Source organism: Silene latifolia, chromosome 6 (assembly GCF_048544455.1).
Source record: "Silene latifolia isolate original U9 population chromosome 6, ASM4854445v1, whole genome shotgun sequence".
NCBI classification, from domain to species: domain Eukaryota; kingdom Viridiplantae; phylum Streptophyta; class Magnoliopsida; order Caryophyllales; family Caryophyllaceae; genus Silene; species Silene latifolia.
The window spans coordinates 129,194,278-129,217,119 of record NC_133531.1 but is presented as its reverse complement, the minus strand read 5'-3'; the positions used below and the strand labels follow the sequence as shown (position 1 = coordinate 129,217,119).

Genomic DNA, 22,842 nt, shown 5'->3' with positions numbered 1-22,842 from the left:
TTGTTGGTGAGATGACTTTGTCAAGGGTGTTAACGAGCCGAACCGAGCATGAGCTTAGTCTTGCTCGGCTTGTGCTCATAAAGTAGAACTCGAGCTCCAGCCAAACTCGAGCTTGAAAAATTTATGCTCGTTATCAAGCTTGCGAGCTTTAACACGAGCTGGCTCGAGCTGATCAAGTTGAGCCTATATATAATAATTGAATTTTCCTTTTTTTTCTCTCCGATATTTTCAATAACAAGGCTCAAAGATTTTATATAAAAATATTGGAAAATCAATGAGACATTTTTTATATTTGTGATACAAATATATAATCATGACAAATTTTTTTTATAAAATATGAGTAATATCTTATCTAATTACACAATTTCGAGCCGCTTACGAGCTTTTCGAGCCGACTAGCGCTTGAATCATTAAGCTCTAACGTCGAGCCCAAACCGAGCTCACACGAGCCAAGCTCAATTTGCTCGTGAGCTGTCTCATCTCATTAACATCCCTAACTTTGTTTATTTTTAATCAAGTAAAAAACTCGTTATTATTTGGTTTAAAATTGTGATGAAAGTAATAGAATTTTTTTTTTCCAAAATTCACACGGTACACTTGAGATTTTACACTTTGCACAAATAAATTCAATTTTTTGGTCCGGAAAACTTTAAGAAACCATAACTCGTATTTACGAGTTCTAAAAATGACGATTTTTATTTCTAATCGATCATCTTTCTTAGCTTGACCTACGATTTGAAAAAGAAATTCACTAATTCTTATTTCAGACCGGCCGATCCGTCTGAAATAATAAGACGGGTCAAACCCACCCATATTCCATTAAACAACCCGTCCGGAAATGCAATTTGTGGGACAAGTCATTAATGAGCCGTCTAAAAAGTGATTGTGTAAGATTTGCTGATTTGAGTTGTTTAATATAATAATAACAATAGTACCATTCTTCCTTTTCTCTTTCTATTCTAACCTAAACCTTCACCATCTCATACTGCACGGCTTCCTCTTCAACCATTCTCCATTTTCATCACATTTCATCACATAGATCAAAAAATCAACTTTCAACAACAATTATAATTCTCAATCACTCATTTTATTTAATTTATCATCAAACAAAATGTGACGGTCTTCGTATCAATGTTCTACTTCTTGTTTCGTACTTCATAACATTTAGTTATGGAGTAAAAAAAAGTCACACATGGAAGCCAATAATCTAGGCATGACTATTGTCACCGTTGAGGATGAAGTTATCGATGTCGTTATAGGGGACGCTAGTGTGGTCAGCAGTGATGATGTCGTTCTAGGGGACTCTATTGTGGTTGGCAATGACGATGTCGTACCAGGGGACTCTATTGTGGTTAGCAATGATGGTGAGTTAGACTGTCTCCATATGGTTAATTTGCATGTAATTTTCAATTGGTTTTCAGATGGTTAATATGCATGTAGTTTTTATATGGTTTATGAAGATGATGAAAGTAGTTCGAATGAGCTTAAATCTCGTGTGTTTCATATGGTTAATATCCATGTAGTTTTTATATGGTTTATTAGTAGTTCTAAAACAACTTATTAGACTTTTTCCAAACTTGTCGCCACTTATGATTTTTTTGTGTACTGTTAATCAGACAATGACGTTGGTTTTATGAGAAATTCAAAAACAATGTGGTCACTTATGTTTATCTTGTGTGCAACTAATCTTTTGATACTTTTATTTGATTCACATTTTTTTTTTCTGAAGCTAATCATTGCATTTAATGTAATGATGATATCATTGTATGATGTTTCGATAATAATATTTAATGTAATGACGATATTATTTTATGATTTTATTTTTCTGAAACATATGTCACCATTTCTAGTTCACATGTTTGGTGAATATTTTAAGCAATGCTATTTTTTATGGATCTTGTATAATTATGTTACCATTTCATCCAATCATTGCATTAAATGAAATTAGTCATTGTACTATGATGATCTCATGATTGGACATTAATTCTCTTCTGCATTTAATTCGTTCTCTGAGATATATGTCACCAATTATGGTTAATATGTTACGTGATATAGCTCAATACTGACTGTATACACTTTTAATAATTATGTTACCACTCTTTTTTTTTTTTCAGCGAGTGACAGTGCCGGATCTTTAGTAGGGGCTGTGGCTGATAAGTGGGAGGTTTTGTACGAGTTATACAAAAAGCACTCTCAAGCTATTGGAGTTAGCATTAGGAAAAGCGGTCTTCGTAGGGCTGATACTCCTGGAGCTCCTGAACGTGAGAGATACTTTGTTTGCTCGTGTGAAGGTACCCATGGAAACGGGAAGAAGGGAGAGGCAAGTGCTGGCATAAACGGGCAGGGGAGGAAAAATGTGGTGACACGATGCAAGTGCAAAGCTAATGTAAGAGTCCAAATGAATAAGGAGAAGGGAGTATGGGAAGTGTTGAGCCATGTCATTGAACACAATCACCCACTAACTCCCCCACAGTGGTAGCACCACCATCGTTCTGAGAGAAAAATAACGGAAGCAGAGGGTGACTTTATAGAGGTCATGACCGAAGCCATGGTCCCCGCAACCGTGCAATATAGGATTGCAGCCAAAACGGTGGGGGGTGATGATCTAGTGGGCCACTCAAAAAGAGACCATATTAACTTTGTGCATAGACTGAAGATGAAAGCTATTGAGGGTGGTGATGCGTCAACACTAATGACGTTGTTGGCGAGTAGACAAGCAGAGGATCCTGGTTTTTTCTTCCGAGTTCAGTTTGGAAAAGATGGGAGGTTATGTAACGTGTTTTGGCGGGATTCTATGATGAAAGAGGATTACTTGTTATATCATCATGTTTTGATTTTTGACACCACGTACCGAACAAATAGGTACAACCTCATATGTGGTGCATTTGTTGGTATAAACAATCATTGGTCTAATGTTATGTTCGGGTTTGCTTTCTTGGCTAATGAGAAACAAGAATCATTTGAGTGGTTGTTCAATGTCTTCAATGAGTCTATGGGCACGGACACTGTCCCGGTCACTATCTTCACCGATCAAGACTTAGCAATGAAGAACGATTGACGAGGTACCTTTCGGCGAGAAATGGTGACATATATTGCTATTAATTGATATGGGCACGGACAACTTCCCGGTCATTGTTTACATTCATTGCTATTAATTCACGTCATTACCATGACATTTGTGGTCGCAGTGTACAAAACATCAAGACATAGATTATGCCGGTGGCACATACAAAGCGAATACGATCTCCCACTTTGGCTTGTTAAAACATGATCGAGTATTTCAGAATGCATTCAACAAATGCTTGAATGGCTGCTATAGCGAGGTTGAATTTGAAACAACGTGGAGGAAGATGATATCAGATTATGGCCTTCAAAATAATGAGTGGTTCAAAAGATTGTATGGATTAAAAGAGATGTGGTCAACCGCATTAAACAAAGAGTACTTCTCTGCCGGCATACTATCTTCCCAAAGGAGTGAGAGTACCAATCATGCTATGGGTTTTCAAGCGACGAAGACAACTTCACTGACTGATTTCTACCATATTTATGAAGGCACAGTTAAGCGGTGGAGAGATGAGGAGGAGCGTAAAGAATTCAATTGTATTAGGTCGACCCCTACTTCCGTGTATCCTCTAGTCGACTTATTACAACATGCCTCTCAAGTGTACACAATTGAGTTGTTTCGGTTATTCGAGAAAGAGTTTGTTGTGGCTATGGGTACAAGGGCCGTAATACTTTCAACTGAAAATTCAGTTCTGCTGTATGGTGTTGATCCACCTGGAGTGTCAGGAAGTACTCATCATGTGACATTTGATTGCGTAAACAATATGGTGGAGTGCTCTTGTCGGAAATTCCAGGAAATAGGTATGCTTTGCTTCCACATTCTCCGCGTGTTCCATATGCACTCAGTTAATGAAATCCCTACCACGTACATCTTAAGGAGGTGGACTAAATTTGCTAAAAGGGAAGTGTGGAGTCGTATTCTTCCTAATGATATGCGTAGAGCCGTTGCCAATGGAGCCTTAAATTGGCGGAGATGTGTGATGACAAAGCTGTACAATCTAATCGCAAAGTGCCAAAACGACCCTGATGCAAGAGGAATTGTTGACAAGTTGTACTCCACAGCCAATGATGAGGTTCAACAACTATTTAAGGATAAAATGAGCAGCGAACCAGAACCAGTCCTAGATGCTACCGCCGTTCTCGACCCCATACGATCAGTTACCAAGGGAAGGAGTAAGCGTAAACCAAGCAGTGTGGGCAAAAAGAAGCGGTCGAAAAAAGGAAGTAACAATGTGGCTTCGAATGCGGAGTTGTACACTCCAGTTCCACGACTTATATAAGTCTCCTGAACTTGCCTGATAATATTTTGGACATTTTGTGTAATTTTTGGGGTATACAGCGTTTTGGAGAAGATGTCACCACATTATCTTATAATGTGGTTACATCTTGTGCAAATCTCTGAACTATTTGTCACCATCTATTATCCATGTGATCACATTTTGCAAAAATCTCTGAACTGTTCTAACCACCTAATATTGTTGTGATCACACAGGTGAAGTTGGTGACATTGTAATATAATGTGTTAACATCTTTCAGATAACTCAGTGCAAATAATCTGAAATTTGTTTTTATCAGTCCAAAATGTGTACTTGGTGTTTATCAGTCCAATATAACTTGCATGAATGGCGTCAAATTCACAACTTCAGAAACAGGTCTCATATAACTCCCTAATGGAGACATTGTTCACCTACATGTTTTTTCTTTATGTTGTGACATTTCAACTAATTGTAACCAAAACATCATTCATCAAATTCATTATATAAATGGCGACATTATATTGTCTTCTGTGAACATTATAATTTAATGAATAAAATTAGTCTCACATAATTTAATTAATTTATGTCGTGGTATTTATAACTTTTTATAACCATAGTATCATGTATACAAGTTATTTCAAAAGAAGGTCAGATAAGCTCCTAATGCTGACATATTACACCATCAGAATAAATCTTTTTATGTTGAGTCATTTGATTTATCTGTATCCATATTATCATTTTATCCAACATATTTCATAATGGCAACTTTATATCCCTATATTTCACCTACAATAACTTGTTAATGGTCACATATTACACCTACAATATAGTTTCTTTTATGTTGCGTTATTTGACCAATTTGTAACCATTTTATCCTTTATCCAACTTACTACAGAAATGGCAACATCATATGCGTCTTTGTGACAGCTTCAACTTTTATGGGGACATATTTTGCTTCAAACCAAATGTCATCACTTTTAGACTAATTACCATCAGATAGACCAATAAAATACGAAACGATAAATTGCTAACAAAGCAAGTTTATAAGGCAACATTAACTTATATTCACAAGTCAACCACAACCAACTAGTCCAGGTTACACCCTACTTCCATGACATGAATACAAAATGAAGCATCATTCATGTCAATTACTTACAACATACTAAACATGTTTCAAACATGCTTCAAAATACGAGAGCCTTGTTTTTAACTGATAACAACTACCTACAATCAAATGCCATCCCCGACTAATAACATTGTAGGCGATATTAACAAAATGTTGTCATCACAAACTACCTTCACAAACTACCTTCACTTACCACCACGTTTTCTCCCTCGGGTCCCCCCCCCCCCTCCTGTAAGTTGCAGTCACCACTGTCGTAGTTTCAGAATTAGGCGGCCCCTCAACAACTGCCTCGCTAGCAGCCTCGCTAGCAGTCTCGGGCAAGGGGTTTTCCACTGTTTTCATCCCTTAGCCCCCCCCCCCCCTGGTAAACCTATGTCATCCAACCCTAGATCAAATGAGGGGCTCTATAAGAGCAAATTTGCCACGGCGTTGTCCACCGCTTGTCCCATCCTATGAAAATCAGCGAGGAAGCTTTCATTGTTCTCCAAAGCTTGGGTCCATGAAAACTGAGAATGTTGTTGGGTCGGCTCCTTGCCATCTTCTACCTCCTGGACCGAAGCACCTCATCGCAAAGAATGACATCGACAGAGAAGAATGCTTCCAACTCCTTGGTCATTTCATTATGGAGCCGTGAAACCAGCTCCAGGTTGCGTTTTGAGGTCATCCACTTCAGTCTCCGCACCTGCAAACATGAAAGTAGGAGAATTAGGAAAGATTCATTTTCAATAAATGGATACTTATTGAGACACACTAGCAAAGATACTTACATCCGGATACTTCGCCTCAAGTTCCTCATCATTCATCGATCCAATGGGGAGTGGGAGGGTTATGGTCTATTGCGCGTTATCTTCTAACTGGTTTGGGTCCTCCACAGCAAAGGGCGGTACAAGACCTTAACTCCGATGTCGGGATATGGGGTAGAACTCATTCTGCCATTCGCCTATACCAAAGTGCCCGCCATTCCTACCGTAAGCAACCTTCTCCTCCTTCACCCTTTCCCCGATTTCGTCGTAGGTCCAATGCTTCGAACGGCACTCACGGGGTGCGGGATCCCCTCTCCAGCTCAAGCGGTGGAAGTAAACCAACTGCAAAAAGAACAGGCAGCCACCAACATTTGTGGTGTCATTCTTCTTGTACGATTTCACGGCCTCGCTCAACTTATAGATAACATAGGAACACCAGTCTTGCTTCACTATGTCATCGACATTCTCCACCGCTCGGAGCAGCCTCAGATCAACACGCCTGTGCACCGTGGGCACTAAGAAGGACCCCATCGAAAACAGCACAAATAACTTCTTAAACATACTGCCACCTTCTACCAACCCCATCATTTCCTTCTTCACCTTGTCTAGCGAAATCTCAAGAGCGGGAGCCACATTATACCTCGCCTTCCATGACATTACTAAACCTCGATCCGGGTTGTCCTTTTTCTTTGGAGATGTCAACTGGACAGCTCTCTCTGTACATGGCAGCATGAAAACGTCGTATACATCATGCTTTGTGATGACAAAGTTCGTCTGCTCACTGAACATAAACATTTGGGAGACATCATCATAACACTCCATCAACCAGTCCGCCATTAGATGATAGAAAGCATTTGCTTTCAACTCCAAAAGCCCCCCAAACCCTATATCCTCTACGCTTTTTTTTCTGAGCCGGTGTCAACATCTCAATCAGCTCATACAATGCTCTCGGGTTACCGTGACCTTCTACTACTTTCTCCTTCGTTACCACCCTGTTCACATCAGAATTATCAACCTCCATTTCATCTTCTACTGGCTTTTTCAAGCGCACAATCATTTTCCCTTTCACCTTCGTTGAAGCCTCCCCAACTTCAAACGTTGGCGTCACACTTTGGAGCGGCTTTGGTTCCTGATTTGTACCTGTAAACATTGAAAGTGTAGATTATTAATCTTAAAAACAAAAATGGCAACCATTTCATCAACAGTTGTCACCATATTACCAATATAAATTAAACTATGGAGGGGGGTAAAATATTTTGACAAAATATAAACATTCAAGCACTTCCTTATGGGAAAAAGATTATTTTACCAAAATACAATGTCCATAATTTGTCACCTCTTTAGCAATATCAACTGAATTATTGAGCCATAATTCAAGCACTTTATTATATGTCCTACGATTTCCATAATTTGTCACCAATTTAGCAATATCAATTCAATTACGGAGTAATGGTAACATATTGGACCAAAAAATAAACATCCAAGCACTTTCTTATATGCAGTTCAATTCCAGAAAATGTCAACAAATTAGCATTATCATCTCAATGATGGAGCCATGGTAACATATTGTATCCCAACATAAACATTCTAACACTTTGGAAAATGTAGTATTATTTCCCTAATTTGACACCATATTACCAATATCAATTACACTATGGAGGTTTGGTTACATATTCCACCCAAAATATCAACATGTAAGCACTTAAGGTATATGTAGTGTTCTTCCCATAATTTGTCACCAAATTACCAATATCAATTCAAAACTATGGAGGTTTAGTAACATATTCAACCACAATATCAACATGTAAGCACCAAAGGTATATGTAGTGTTTTTTCCATAAAATGTCAGCAAATTAACAAAATCATTTCAACTAAGGAGGAACGGTAACATCTTGTACAAATATATCAACATGTGAGCATTAGGTATATGTACTGTGTTTTGCATAAAATTTCACCAAATTGCAAAAATCATTTCAATCATGGAGCAATGGTTACATATTCCACCCAAAATGGAAACATTTTACAACAACATGTTCTTTCCATTATGTTCAATTATTTCAACAAAATGTAACCATCTAACAATCTCAATTAAATAAAGGAGAAATGGGAACATATTGGATCACAGAGATAACTTTGCAAGCACACAGTACATTAACTAAATCTTAGTTATATGTAGTACAAATTCTATTAATGGTGACCACATTATCAATAACAATTCAACCATGGAGGAATGGTAACATCTTGTACAAATATATCAACATGTGAGCATTAGGTATATGTACTGTGTTTTCCATAAAATGTCACCAAATTGCAAAAATCATTTCAATTATGGAGCAATGGTTACATATTCCACCCAAAATGGAAACATTTTACAACAACATGTTCTTTCCATTATGTTAAATTATTTCAGCCAAATGTAACCATCTAACAATCTCAAATAAATAAAGGAGAAATGGTTACATATTGGGCAACAGAGATGACTTTTCAAGCACACATTACATTAGGTATATGTAGTACAAATTCTGTTAATTGTGACCACATTATCAATAACAATTCAACTATGGAGGAATGGTAACATCTTGTACAAATATATCAACATGTGAGCACTTTAGGTATATGTTGGGTTTTTTCCATAAAATGTCACCAAATTACCAAAATCATTTCAATTAGGGAGCAATGGTTACATATTCCACCCAAATGGAAACATTTTACAACAACATGTTCTTTCCATTATGTTAAATTATTTCAACAAAATGTCACCATCTAACAATCTCAAATAAATAAAGGAGAAATGGTTACATATTGGGCAACAGAGATGACTTTTCAAGCACACATTACATTAACTAAATCTTACTTATATGTAGTACAAATTCTGTTAATTGTGACCACATTATCAATAACAATTCAACTATGGAGGAATGGTAACATCTTGTACAAATATATCAACATGTGAGCACTTTAGGTATATGTTGGGTATTTTCCATAAAATGACACCAAATTACCAAAATCATTTCAATTATGGAGCAATGGTTACATATTCCACCCAAATGGAAACATTTTACAACAACATGTTCTTTCCATTATGTTAAATTATTTCAACAAAATGTCACCATCTAACAATCTGAATTAAATGAAGGACAAATGGTTACATCTTGTACAAATAAATCAACATGTGAGCACTCTAGGTGTATGTAGTGTTTTTTCCATAATTTGTCACCACATTAACAAAATCAATACAATTATGACGAAAGGTTACATATTGCATGAAAAGTGGATACATTTTACAGTAACAACAAATTTTCATAATGTTTAAATATTTGAACAATTTGTAACCATCTGAAAATATCAACTGAATATAGCAGGAATGGTAACATAATGGATCACAGAGAAAACATTTCAAGCACATATTACATTAACTAAGTGGTAGTTATATGTACTGCAAATTCTGTTACTTGTGACCACAACATCATTATCAATTCAATGACGGAGGAATGGTAACATCTACTACAAATAAATCAACATGTGCGCACTTAAGGTATATGTAGTCTTTTTCCCATAATTTGTGTCCAAATTAGCAAAATTAATTCAATTATGGACGGATGTTGACATATTGATGAAAAGTGGTTACATTTTTCAAAACAACAAATTTCCACTTTGTTATATTATTTCAACAAATTGTAGCCATCTTACAACATCCATCTAATAAATGAGAAATGGTGACATATTTCACCACAGAGAAAACATTTGAACCACACATTACATTAACAAATTAAAAGTTAGATGTAGTACAAATTCTACTTCTTGTGACCACATTATCAATTATACCAGAATCATGTTCAGTGGTTACATACTTAACACCTCAGTAAACATTATTGCCGTGCATTTCATGAAGATCTCAGTTCTATGTTGTTTGATTTCACCATTCTTTATACATGTTGCAAACTCAATAGATATTTGATAACTGGTTTCAAATTAAACCCAAATGTAAACATATGGAAGTCATGCATTTTATGAGGATTTCAAAAACGGAGTTATGGTAACATAGTAGAAAAACAGGTAAACATCTTAACCATAAATTACATATATTATCCATGTACAAATCATCAGGCTTCAACTAATGTGTTTAAATAATAAGAGATGGTGACATAATGCAACAAAAACTATACAACTAAAGGACAAATTACAAAAACTAAGCAACTAAAGGACAAGGTATCTCTGAAATTTGTCCTACCATTTCAGATCGATTGTGTTTTTAAACAACTCATCACATTATTAAAGTAACTGTCCACATAGGTCGAATTAAAGCAATTTAATTATTAACTTCAAAAGGGTTGACATTGTACCTCCTTTTCCCTTCGCCTTTTTCAACGACACTTTTGGTGGTGGCTCCAATTCTTCACTTTCAGATTCTTCAATGTCGGATTCACTCACTTCCTCTTCAATGACCACACCCTTCCTCTTGCCAAAATTAGCTTTCGGCCTCCCTCTTTTCCGCACACCGACTTTTTCCTTGTTCTTCACTGCATCTTGTTCTACAAGACAAAACCAAACTAACAAACATAAATATTCACCAAATATTCAACCAGATCTACAACATTTGATCCAAATGCATGTTCAAATCGCTACAAATAATGACCCCAGAAATAAAAAAAAAAAACAAAAACCACAAAATATTGAGACAATAATCCAAATTGTTGGCCAGATTTCTCAAACATTTACCCATTTCCATCTCTTCTTCAGGTTCTTCTTCAATAACAACCTTCTTCCTCCCGGTGGTGGCTCTTGCCCTCGCTGGTACATCTTCCACCGTCGTAGTTGTCGCCTTTTTTGGAGTGGTTCTTGTTGCCATTTTCTTCTTCCCCATTTTTTTGGTACTAATTAATTATTTTGCATCAACAGTGAAGAAGGAGAGAGCAATTGATGAGAGAAATTGAAAAAGGTAGATATGGAAAAGGTAGAAATGAAAATAATGGAGGGGGAGAAACGAGGTATACAGCTGGGAGGGAGAAACGAGGCAAGATTTTTCTGGATACTAAACTATTCACTTATTAAATGCTACCAACCCCACCACAGATCCATTTCCCAGCCCATATTAGCAATCCAGTATCAAGCCCACCCGTCTTATAAATAAGACGGATACCTTAAGGAAGACCTATTGTAATTATCGTATTTAGATCCTGTTATTAGGATTTTTTGTATGTCAAAGTTTTTTTTACCTAACAAACTTTGTGTGATCTCTTCCCCACAAGTTCCAAACACGACAATTTTTTTTTTCAAATCCTAGTACTTGGAAAGATGATCGATTTATAAAAAAAAATGACACTTTCTGAACTTGTAAACACAAGTTATGGCTTTTTAAAGTTTTTCGGATAAAAAAGTCTGTATTTCATGCAAAATGTTAATTATCAAGGCTAACGCATGAATTTTCCTTTTTTAAATAAATATTTTCTTTGCATTCTTGACATAAAACTAGTATAGATAGAGATATTAGAAAATTTAACAATTATACTAGTATTTAATAGTGTAGATCCCGCACATTTGCGGTATATATATAGTGGTTTTATTTTTAGTTATTATTTAAATATTTTAAATTGATACATTATTAATTGTTCATATTTGTCATATACCTCATCGTATTTCGATACGAGAAAAACATGAACTATGAACTAATCAAGAGAATTTAGTAAAGTTATAAAATAGGTTTAATGATTTTTTTTTTAACATAAAACTAATGATTACAAATAATAATTTTTCTCAAATTATGTTAATGATTTTTTTTTTGTGATGAAGCTAATTATATCAGTTTAATGTTTTGTTTTATACAAAATATGTCAAGTCATTGTCTCATATATAATAATACATAACAAAAATTTAGAAATTTACAGTTTATAAAATTATAGTGAATTTATCTTATTTTAATTAAAATATTGTAATTTAGATTATAAAGAAAATACTATTATTTGATTAAAAGGTTATATTTTTGATGAAATGATAATAATTTAAGGAAAGAAGTATTTTTGTTTTCTTATTTAGCTTGATATATATTGGAGGGAAAACTTTGGAGAGTTTTATAGGAGGATTAAGATTGGTAACATTAGATGACACTCTTCATTGGCAAAAGCACATAGATTGTAAGGATCAAATAATAGAATGGATCAAATTTAATAATTTATTACAACCTCAACCCAATTTCTTCAACCAAATGCCCCTTAAAACTTTGATGCAATGGTATTGTTAGTGACCTTGTTGATGTGGTGAAACTAATAATATATTTTTGTTAATGAGAAAAATTAATGTAAATAAAATCAACTGAGTAAATGTAACTAAACAATTTTTTTTTTTCTAAATGTTACTATATTCTCCGTACGTAATTTATCTAGACGTTTAGTTGTCGTCTTGTCGATTTTCTGATTCTTCCGCATTATGTACTGTTTTATACGTAGTAAGATAACAAAAGTTGTAAGAAGTACGAACCATATATACAACTATACAAGCGTATGAATGTGTAATCAATAAAATTGAATTGCAATTGGACCGTCAAATTCGTTCGTATTATTCTACCACATATCGTTTTTAGAGATGACAATGAACCAAGTCAAATGTTGCTCGATTCATAACCATGAAACAAAACTCGAGTTAACGATCTTGAGGTCATTCGAGTTTGAAATAATTGGAACTCATTATCAAGCATGCAAACTTAAACTAAACTTAACTTGAACTGAATTTAAGCTTAACGTACTCGCGCTTATATATAACTGTTATTGAATTCTTTTTTTCTTTCTTTTGATATAGTTTAGTAATTTAGGATTTGAAGGTTATTTTTTAAAGTATTATTGGGGGAGTTAATACACACATTTGATAGTGTTGTAACGGAGGCGTCCCGTTACCCAAACAGTTGGCACTAGAGCTAAGGTTCTGATTTGGGATCTGCTTCCGCATTAGTTGTCTTTTAGGCGTTATTTGAGTTTCTTGATTTTCAGGTGAAAAGATGTCGGGAACGAATGTTTTGAATGTTGAAAAGTTCACTGGGAGAAATAGTTTTGGGCTGTGGCAGTTAAAGATGAGAGCTTTGCTTAGACAGCAAGGCGTCCTGGTCTCATTATCTCAAAGGCAAATTCAGCGGTAGTTAAATCGATGCGGCAAAAAGACAAGAAAAGACAGATGCAGATGTAGTCTTGGAGGAGAAGGCTCATTCTTTAATTCTGTTATGTTTAGCTGATCATGTTATGGTTGAGGTAGCCGATGAGGAAACTGCTATAGGTTTGTGGTTGAAGTCGGAATCTTTGTATATGACAAAGACTCTAACCAACAAGTTGCTTCTTAAGCAGCGTTTGTTTGGTCTTCGTATGCAAGAAGGTACGTCTCTCAAGGATCATCTAGACCGTCTTAACTCTATTTTACTTGATTTACGTAATTTAGATGTTAAGGTAGATGACGAGGATGCCGCCTTAATTTTGTTAGTTTCTTTGCCAAATTCGTTTGAGACTTTTGTGGAGTCGTTTGTTGTTGGTAAAGATTCTTTGATCCTAGAGGAGGTGAGGTCAGCGCTTCACACTAGGGATTTGCGCCGAGTAGCGTCAGGTGGTGTTGTAGACGGTAGTCTGTAGGGGCTTGTTGTGAATTCGGAGGGTTCTAGTAAGGGTAAAGCCAAGTCTAAGGGTCCTCGTAAGAATGTCTGCAATTACGCAAAGAACCAAGTCATTGGAAAAATCGGTGTCCTAAGTTGAAGGAAGTCATTGTTTCTAACATTTGCACAAAAGGTTGCTAAATACGATTTTGAGGAAGATTATGCTCTCATTGTTGATGTTGTTCCACGTTCTTCGGGTAGTTGGATTTTGGATACGGGATGCGTTTATCATATGTGTCCTTTTAGAGAATGGTTTACTTCTTATGAAGCTTCACATGGGGTTAATGTTGCCATGGGTGACGGTTCTATTTGTGAGGTGCTTGGAGTTGGGACTGTTCATGTTAGGACATGTGATGGTGTTGTTATCTTCCTAGAAGGTGTTAGGCATGTTCCACGTTTGAAGAGAAATCTTGTATCACTTGGAATGTTAGTTGATCAGGGCTACAGTTTTCAAGGTGATGGTGGATCGTTGTGCGTTGGTAAGGGTTCTTCTGTTACTTGGAGGGGTGTTAAGGAAGGAACTATTTATGTCCTTCAAGGCACCGTGCTGACTGTTGGAGCATCAGGTAATCATTCTTCTGTCTCTCTCGAGTCTAAGTTGAGGCATATGCAACTTGGATATGTGAATGATACTTTGAAGCACATCCAGTTTGGGTCACTTGGGTCACTTGGTGATATTCTGGATAATTCGGGTTTGGATAGCTTTAGTGAGAATGGTAGTGTTGACAGTAAGATGGAGTCTATTCCGGTACAGGTCAAGCTACAAGGTTCTCAAGACAAGCTATCTACTTTTGTCTCTGCGCCTCAATGAGGCGGTCTGCGCCCCAAGAGGTGGGGCGGTTTGGGGCTCCAGGTGGAGCTGTTGTGGCTCTTGAAAGAGAACCGTTTGGGGCCTCATAAGGGGTCATTTGGAACTTCGACGGGAGTTTATTCTTTGGAGCTTTTGGGTTGGACTATCTTGTCTAACAATTTGTACCTTTGATGGAGGTAATTTGTGCTCGCTTAGAATATTGTTTTTGTTTTGGTTTCGACTTGAGTTTTGTTGCCTTGGTGTAGGCATTTTTGTGGTGGTCATGACACCTAGTATACTCAAGTGAGACATTTGTTTTGTTCGTGGCGTTTGTGTTTCTTTTGGACAGTTTGGTACGGCGGTACATTTAGCCATGTAGTTTGGAGGAGATTTTGTTTTGGAGTCTTGTGTGTGTTGTTTTGGTACACCGTTCCATCTTAGTGACATTTGGTATCTCATATATTTGGTTGGCGTTTTGGTAACTTTTGTCCTCTTCGGAGTTTGCTGCGTTTGGCCTTCCTATTGGTATGAAGATATGTTGGGTACTTAGTACAATTGATAGTTTTCAGCTTACTACATTGGGTACTTCGTATATTGGTCACATTTGTTGCACACTTGGTTCGTTTGTCCATTTTGTGGGTTGTGTTCAAGTCAGTGGAGACTATCGGGACAGATAGTGACTTGTGGATCGACTCTATTAAAGCTGATTTGGGGTTTGGTTCTTGTTTGGGTTCGTGTTTGAATAATTCAAGTCAAGGTGGAGATTTGTTAGGAATTTGTGCCTTGAATTTGTGTCGAAGACGGATTAATGTAAGGCAAGAAAAAGAGCGAAGATGAGCTATCTCAGTCTCACGTAAGTAGCGTTTTTTGATTCTGCAAGTCGCACGTACATCTGATACTAGCAGCTCAATTAAGTGCGTTTGGCTATTAATGTGCCTTACGTGACTTTGGTTAGAGTTAAGGAAAGTTAGAGGTTTTCTTAATATAATAAGCTTAGTGTTTGACTTTGGTTGGTTTTTTAGCCTTCTGTTTGTACGTGGTTAGTTTTAGAATTTCCTATTAACTTATTTCTTTATTAGTCTAGATATTTTATCTTGGGTGGAATAAATATATAAAGACCCAAGTTTTATTCTAGGTTAATTAAGAGAGAGAGATTTGAGAGCACAATAAAGAGGGTCGATTTGTGAGGTTCCTTCTGAAGAAGAAAACTCAGTTTGTTCCGGGCTTTATTATTGTTGTTCGTCTGTCTTTGAAGATCGGAGGAGTTTGTTCAGATCTTGGTAGGCCTCAAGATTATTTGTCCTTCGTCTTACTTGGGTAGTCTCTTTTGTTCCTTTGAGACTACTATATTTGTTGGTAGAATAGGGTATACTTTTGGCTTATATTGAGCGTGTGTGTACCGGTCTACTGTTGTACTATTTTCTCCACAATAGTGAAATTTGATCTCCTCGCAGGGTGGACGTAGCCAGTTATTTTACTGGTGAACCACGTAAATCTTTGTGTCAACTTTTTACATTCGTTATTTATTGTTCTTATCGCCTTATCAATTAACTGTTTGGGTAACGGGACGCCTCCGTTACAACAGATAGGGTGAAACAAATATATATGAACGATAATTTTTTTTATACAAGATTAGGTCTTCAGTGAGACGGTTTCTGAATAAACTTAATGGGGTACTGATTACAAATTAAAATGGTACAAAATATAATAAAATAGGTATGTATACTTTAACATAAAGTACTAATAAAAATGGTTACAATATGATAAAAAGAGGTATGATTATTATGGAATTTTGAAACATGCATGTACCAAATTAAATAAAAATAAAATAAAAAAATATTTTGAGTTACAATAAATAATAAAAAGAGTAAAATACATGAAGAAGTACGATAAAAGTGATCTCTCAATAATTTAGAGGCATCCTTTCTCCAAAATTCTAGTGTCTCTAAAATAAGAGCAAAATATTATACAATCCACACCGATCCCAAGCTTTTCGAGGTGCTAATATTAACTCGGCTCAACTATCGGATGTGCTAGTAAAGTATTTGGGGATTTTTAGAAAGATGGGGTCTGACTTCTCTCTAGGATTCTAGGGTTTCCCTGCACAATGGCAAGGAAAGTCGTTTCCAAAAAATCCCAAAACAAATCGAAATCTAAATCAAAACTTAAATCTTCGGCACGAATTCGTCTTTCTTTTACCAATATTCGCGATCAATTTCTAGATAACTCTCCAGTTATGTCTTCTCCGGGTGCATCCTCCTCTAACCCTAACATTCCACAGTCTTCTCAAGCAAAATTGACTAAATCGGGAAATGAGATGGTTGGAATCCCTGCTATAGAACTGGATACAATTGTTGAGAATGATCTCGTTGATGGTGGTCCTATTGTTGGCGATGAGGATGAAATAATTGTTGAAGATGCGAGTGAAATTGGTAGTGAGGAAGCTCCTGATGAAGGTTGGACTGAAGTCCACCATGGTAAGAAATCTACTCCTACTCCTTCTATTCTCCAGTTTACTGCTGATGATGTGAAGCCTGAAATTGATTATTGGAGTTCTGCTGTTATCTGTTATGTCCTAGGAGGAAACCCTCCCTGGAACTTAATTTCTGAGCATGTGAAGCGTATTTGGGGGAAATATAAATATGATAAACTATCCTTTTTACCTAACGGCGTATTCATTGTCCATTTCCCCACCCTGGAATGTATGGAATTGGTTCTTAAGCAAGGTTTTCCAATGTTTGACAATAAACCAATTGTTGTCAAGCCTTGGACTGAGGATGCGTCTCTCTATAAGTCTACTGTTCAATCTGTTCCAATTTGGATTCGTCTGTGTGGATTAGGATTGAAATTTTGGGGGGCGAATTGTTTGGAGAAATTAGGAAATCAATTAGGTCGTTTTGTTCGGGCTGACACTGCTACTCTTGAGAAAACAAGGCTTGGCTATGCTAGATTAATGATTGAGGTTAAGGTTGGACATGATTTCCCTGAGAAATTGTTGTTTAATGATGAACATGGATATCAGCATAGTGTGTTGGTTGAATATGAATGGAAACCATTGATTTGCTCGGCTTGTAAGGGTATTGGTCATAGCCATACTGTGTGCAGAAAGTCTAAGGTGACTGTGCCTAAGGTGACTCAGGTATGGAGGCCCAAAAACTCTGTGCCCATACAGACTCAACCTCCTACTACTGCACCTTTGGCTAGTACCAAGATTTTCCATTCTTACACTACTGTCACAGTTGTGAACACTGACCCACCTGAAGGGGGAGGAGGAATAAATGCTGATCTCTCATATGCTGATGCTGTAAGGTCTCCTCCTCGTTCTCCTGTTAAATCTCCAACCAGGGTTTTAACTGTTACTGCAACTGTGACTAGGACAAGTGGGGAGTCTAGGGAGGAAGGAATCTCAACCACTAATGTTAATGAATATGGATAATTTAGGATGCTGGAATGTCAGAGGCATGAATAATGTAAATAAGCAAATAGATATAAAGTGGTTTTTGCACCAAAATAAAATAGGTCTTTATGGTTTGGTAGAAACTAAAATCAAATCTGCTAATTTTCAGTCTGTTTTGAATAATCTTGGGCAAAGGTGGTATGGTATCAATAATAATGTTCATCATCCTGGTGGGAGGATTTGGATTATTTGGCTTCCTCAGGTTTTTCATGTCCTTCTCTTGGATAGTTCTGATCAACAACTCACTGTAGAGGTCACTGATATTCTTTCTGGTGTGAAATTTTGGTTCACTGTGGTCTATGGTTCCAACTCTGATACTGATAGAGTACACTTATGGCATCAACTTACTGATCTTAAGGACAGATGTTTAGGGCCTTGGTGTGTTGGAGGGGATTTCAACAATGTCTTACACTTCAATGAACGTTTTGGGAGCACAGTTCTTTGGAAGGAATTGGAGGACTTTAGGAGTTGTGTTGAATATTGTGAACTTTTGGATATTAAGGCTCAAGGTTCTTTCTATACTTGGAATAACAAGCAAGGTCCTCATACTAGAGTTTTCTCCAGAATTGATCGTTTTCTTATCAATCAAGATTGGATGGACCTTTATCCTGATAGTTATGATTACTTTTTGAATGAGGGGCTTTTTGATCATAACCCCTGTATATGTTACAGGAAACCTGGTAGTGCTATCAGGAAATCCCACTTCAGATACTTTAATATGTGGGGACAAGCTCCTGAGTTCCTTGATATCATTCATTCTGAGTGGAACAAAGTAGTCAAGGGTGTGAAAATGTATCAGGTAGTGTGCAAGTTAAAAACTCTCAAGAAACCTCTGAAAGGACTTAATAGACAGAAATTCTCTGATATTGAGAAAGCTGCTGATTTGGCTAAATTACTCCTTGACAAGCTTCAAACTGAAATGCATCTTCATCCTCATGATATCTCCATCAGAGAACAGGAGCAGGATGCCTCTCAGAAATACTTTCATCTCCACAAAGCTCAGTTGAGTTATTTGAAGCAGAAAGCTAAAGTGGAGTGGCTCAAAGATGGTGATGAGAATACTGCCTTTTTCCATAGGCATATTAGAGCTAGGCATGTGCACAATAAGGTCCTCAGTATTAAGGACATCCATGGTTCTCTCCAGACTGAACCTGTCCAGATTGAAGCTGCCTTCCTTGAGTATTATAATGATTTGTTGGGGACTAGTAAGGTGACTGATTCTGTCCATTATCCCACTGTCAGAACAGGAAACCTCATTGCTAGTCAACATTTACCTTTGTTGCTGAAACCAGTCACACATGATGAAATTAAGCAATGTATCTTCTCTATCCCTGCCTCAAAAGCTCCAGGACCTGATGGGTTTTCCAGTCAATTTTTTAAAGATTCTTGGTCAATTATAGGCACTGCGGTTTGTGAGGCTATTATGGACTTCTTTCATACTGGTAAGCTTCTCAAACAGTTGAATGCTACACTTGTTACCCTCATCCCTAAGGTGGACAATCCAACTAGTGTACTTGAATTTAGGCCAATTGCTTGTTGTAATCTCATCTACAAGTGCATTTCTAAGCTTTTGTGCACTAGGTTGGGTGAGGTGCTTCCTGACATTGTGAGTCCTAATCAGGGTGGGTTTGTCAAAGGGAGAAAGATTGTTGAAAATGTGTTGATTTGTCAAGACTTGATTAGACTGTATAATAGGAAATCTGCCTCTCCCAGGTGTTTGATCAAGATTGACCTCAGAAAAGCTTATGATTCTATTGAGTGGAACTTTTTGCATCACATGTCACTTGCTCTTCAGTTTCCTAAGGTGTTCATTGACAAGATTATGGAATGTGTTACCTCCCCTACTTATTCTTTGGCCCTAAATGGTAATTCCTTTGGATTTTTTCATGGTAAAAGAGGACTCAGACAGGGAGACCCTCTGTCCCCGCTCCTTTTCACATTATGTATGGAATATCTTTCACGCATTCTGAATGTGGTGGCTGGTCAAGAGGATTTTAGGTTTCATCCACTTTGTAGGCCCATGAGACTGAACCATCTCCTCTTTGCTGATGATTTACTTCTATTTTTCAAGGGGGATACTGCTTCAATTATGTGGTTGTTAAGAGCATTCTCTACCTTCTCTAATGCTAGTGGTCTTTGCCTTAATAGAGAAAAGTCTGATATTTATTTTAATGGAGTTTCTGGAGGTGTGATGGATGAGATTATTCAGGTTTTTGGCTTCAGGAAAGGCACTTTGCCTTTCAAATACTTAGGAGTGCCAATCTCCTCCAAAAAACTGACCAAAAATGATTGTATGCAACTGGTTGATAGGATTACTTTGAGGATCAGATCTTGGGGTGCCAGGCAGCTTTTTTACTCTGGTAGGCTTGCTCTGATCAATTCTGTGCTCACTAGCTTGCATTCTTACTGGGCTAGCATCTTTCTTATCCCCAATGGTGTTATGAACAAAATTGACTCTATTTGTAGGAATTTTCTTTGGTGTGGCAAAGATTCTTACTTAAGATCTCCTAGTGTTCATTGGAGTAAATCTTTGCGATCCTAAAAACGAGGGGGACTGGGCATTAAAAATTCTAAGCTTTGGAACAAAGCTTTGCTGGGAAAGTATATTTGGTGGCTTGCTAATAAAAAGGATCACTTATGGGTTCGTTGGGTTAATCACATCTATATGAAGGGTGTTCACTGGTCCAACTACAATCCTCCAAATGATTGCAGCTGGGCCTGGAAGAAGATTGCACACACCATGTTCACCTTCAAGCAAGCCTATACTAGTGACTGTTGGTTAGCATCAGACAGAGCTTATACCATTGCCGATGGCTACCAATGGTTGTGTCCTGTGAATCCTCAGATTCCTTGGCACCATGTTTGTTGGAGCTCCCTTAATGTACCTAAATGGTGCTTCATCTTTTGGGCAGTCCAACTCCAGAGACTTCTTACCAAAGACCGTATGATTCGTATGGGCTTTGGACATGACTCTACTTGTTTCCTTTGTGATGGAGCTGATGAGAATCATACTCACTTATTCTGTCAGTGTCCATTCAGTGTTCAATGTGTTAACCTGCTTCAACATCAACTTGGAGTGCAATTCCCAGTTTCTGAACTTTGTAACTGGAATGCTCGTGGAGGGAGATGGAGTCAGCTTCAACGCAGGATTATCAGAGCCTGTCATGTGGGACTTATTTATGCTATATGGAGAGCAAGGAACAAAGCACGAGTGGATCACTTTGTCAGCCGGCCTAAGTGGGTTGTTCATCATATTCTTCAGGACGTGATTACCAGATTTAGAGCAAAGAATACTAGTGTACTCACTACTCGAGATATTGACTGGATCACAAAGATTAGTACCTAGTTTCTTTGTCTTTTGTTTTAATTGTACATTGGAATGCCTCATCCTATAAGAACCATCATGATGTAATTATATTTTTTGATATTAATATACTTACCTTTTACCAAAAAAAAAAAAAAAAAAAAAAAACTATCGGATGTGCTGGAACAGCAAAATCTGAAACTCTCTAATTCATATGCTATTCTTTTTAGGGTAATGATCATAAATCAACTATCGTTTCTAGTGTCATTTTAGTTGTGAGAGATAAAATAAGCATAAAATTAGCTTGTATTTGAGTTACATTAAATATAATGGTAGCATCGCCCTATTTTTATGGAGTATTTTTTTTATATTCTCGTATAGAGTAGTTGTCAAGCCAGTCGTGCTCAGGAATGGAAAAATTCGACATTGGATGTGGAAAACGTTTCCGTAAACCTCAAGATGTTTTGAAATGTCAAACTGATTAATCAAAGTCATTTGGACAGGACTGAGATTGAGTGGATGAAATAACACGATGATAACTCCATAAGCTAACGAATTCGACAACGTTTGTAGTCTCGGACTAATAAATGAGCCTTCATTGTCCTACAGCTCAAATCGTACAACGCGTAATTACCTTGTGACAAATTAAAGTTAGGGTACGGAATAAGGCCTTATACACTTAATAAACAAGTGGTATAGCCGTATAGGGTCGGTTTTTATTCTTGCTAAATAATAAAAAAAACCGTTCACAATATAGTACGACTATATTGTTGATGAATACAGTATATTGGTAATTATCGTGAGTAGGGAGGTCATTGAGACGGGGTGGGTGCAGAGGAATTGTGTCCCGCACCAGTATTCGCGAACTGAAATGTGTACCCACACCCGCCTTACCACCCGTGCGGGTAGTAGTTTTTAAGGCCGCAAAGTTCGCAAAGTGGTCTGAAACAAGTTAACATTTAATTAACTACTAGTAAAGCCCGCAAAGTTTGCAAAGTGGGCGTGGGGAGGGTGTCGAGGGTCTCATGTCATACTGTGATACTCGCACCGGTCCCACGACCCGCGACAGTCATCAGATGATGCTTTTGATACCCATCTCCGTCCCACCACCCACCAATCATTATCAGCATCCTCCCTAAGTGGGATGAGTGTGGAGCGCGAGACTCACCAAAACCCGTCCCTGTGATATCCCTAGTATCTATGACTATTTTTTTGTGACCAAAAAAAAGGTACATCTCATTTCTATTATTTTAATTGTAAAATTAATTTTTAAATCTTCAATTAAAAAGGTAAAAAGTATCCAACAAATTATCTCCAAAAAAAAAATATTAATTTAAAACAAATATGTATTCTTGAGAAAATGGTAGTGAACAAATGTGCAGCACCAGGAATTGATCCCTCGTGGTTTGTTAAAAACAACAATGACTTTACCTTGTTTACATTGAAACATATATGAGGGACCCTTTGTCTTTTGAT

At 37.1% G+C, this 22,842-nt stretch overlaps 4 protein-coding genes across 4 annotated transcripts; 3 read left to right on the top strand and 1 right to left on the bottom strand.

Annotated features, from left to right (window-relative positions):
• Window positions 1-2,548: 2,548 nt before the first annotated feature.
• Window positions 2,549-3,058, top strand: LOC141588674 (protein FAR1-RELATED SEQUENCE 5-like). Its single transcript, XM_074410103.1, has one exon. The coding sequence runs from the start codon at window positions 2,549-2,551 to the stop codon at window positions 3,056-3,058; it is 510 nt and encodes a 169-aa protein (XP_074266204.1).
• Window positions 3,059-3,350: 292 nt separating this feature from the next.
• Window positions 3,351-4,343, top strand: LOC141588673 (protein FAR1-RELATED SEQUENCE 7-like). The gene has a single exon (XM_074410102.1). The coding sequence runs from the start codon at window positions 3,351-3,353 to the stop codon at window positions 4,341-4,343; it is 993 nt and encodes a 330-aa protein (XP_074266203.1).
• Window positions 4,344-6,493: 2,150 nt separating this feature from the next.
• LOC141658997 (uncharacterized) lies at window positions 6,494-11,286 on the bottom strand. Its single transcript, XM_074465700.1, has 3 exons — window positions 10,908-11,286; window positions 10,532-10,720; window positions 6,494-7,328 (listed from the first exon to the last, which is right to left on the bottom strand). Exons 1-3 carry the CDS (start codon window positions 11,050-11,052, stop codon window positions 6,997-6,999), a joined length of 666 nt encoding a protein of 221 aa, XP_074321801.1. The 5' UTR covers window positions 11,053-11,286; the 3' UTR covers window positions 6,494-6,996.
• Window positions 11,287-20,727: 9,441 nt separating this feature from the next.
• LOC141588671 (uncharacterized) lies at window positions 20,728-21,408 on the top strand. Its single transcript, XM_074410101.1, has one exon. It carries the CDS (start codon window positions 20,728-20,730, stop codon window positions 21,406-21,408), a length of 681 nt encoding a protein of 226 aa, XP_074266202.1.
• The last annotated feature ends 1,434 nt before the right edge of the window (window positions 21,409-22,842 follow it).

What these genes read in the sequence shown, in the direction of transcription:
- LOC141588673 (XM_074410102.1), top strand. Translation starts at nt 3,351, where the DNA reads ATGATATCAGATTATGGCCTTCAAAATAATGAGTGGTTCAAAAGATTG.
- LOC141658997 (XM_074465700.1), bottom strand. Translation starts at nt 11,052, where the DNA reads ATGGGGAAGAAGAAAATGGCAACAAGAACCACTCCAAAAAAGGCGACA. An exon ending in TGAAGAAGAGATGGAAATGG is followed by an intron (nt 10,721 to 10,907) that starts GTAAATGTTTGA and finishes TTTGTCTTGTAG; the next exon opens with AACAAGATGCAGTGAAGAAC. An exon ending in AAAGGCGAAGGGAAAAGGAG is followed by an intron (nt 7,329 to 10,531) that starts GTACAATGTCAA and finishes CAATGTTTACAG; the next exon opens with GTACAAATCAGGAACCAAAG.
- LOC141588671 (XM_074410101.1), top strand. Translation starts at nt 20,728, where the DNA reads ATGAAGGGTGTTCACTGGTCCAACTACAATCCTCCAAATGATTGCAGC.
- LOC141588674 (XM_074410103.1), top strand. Translation starts at nt 2,549, where the DNA reads ATGGTCCCCGCAACCGTGCAATATAGGATTGCAGCCAAAACGGTGGGG.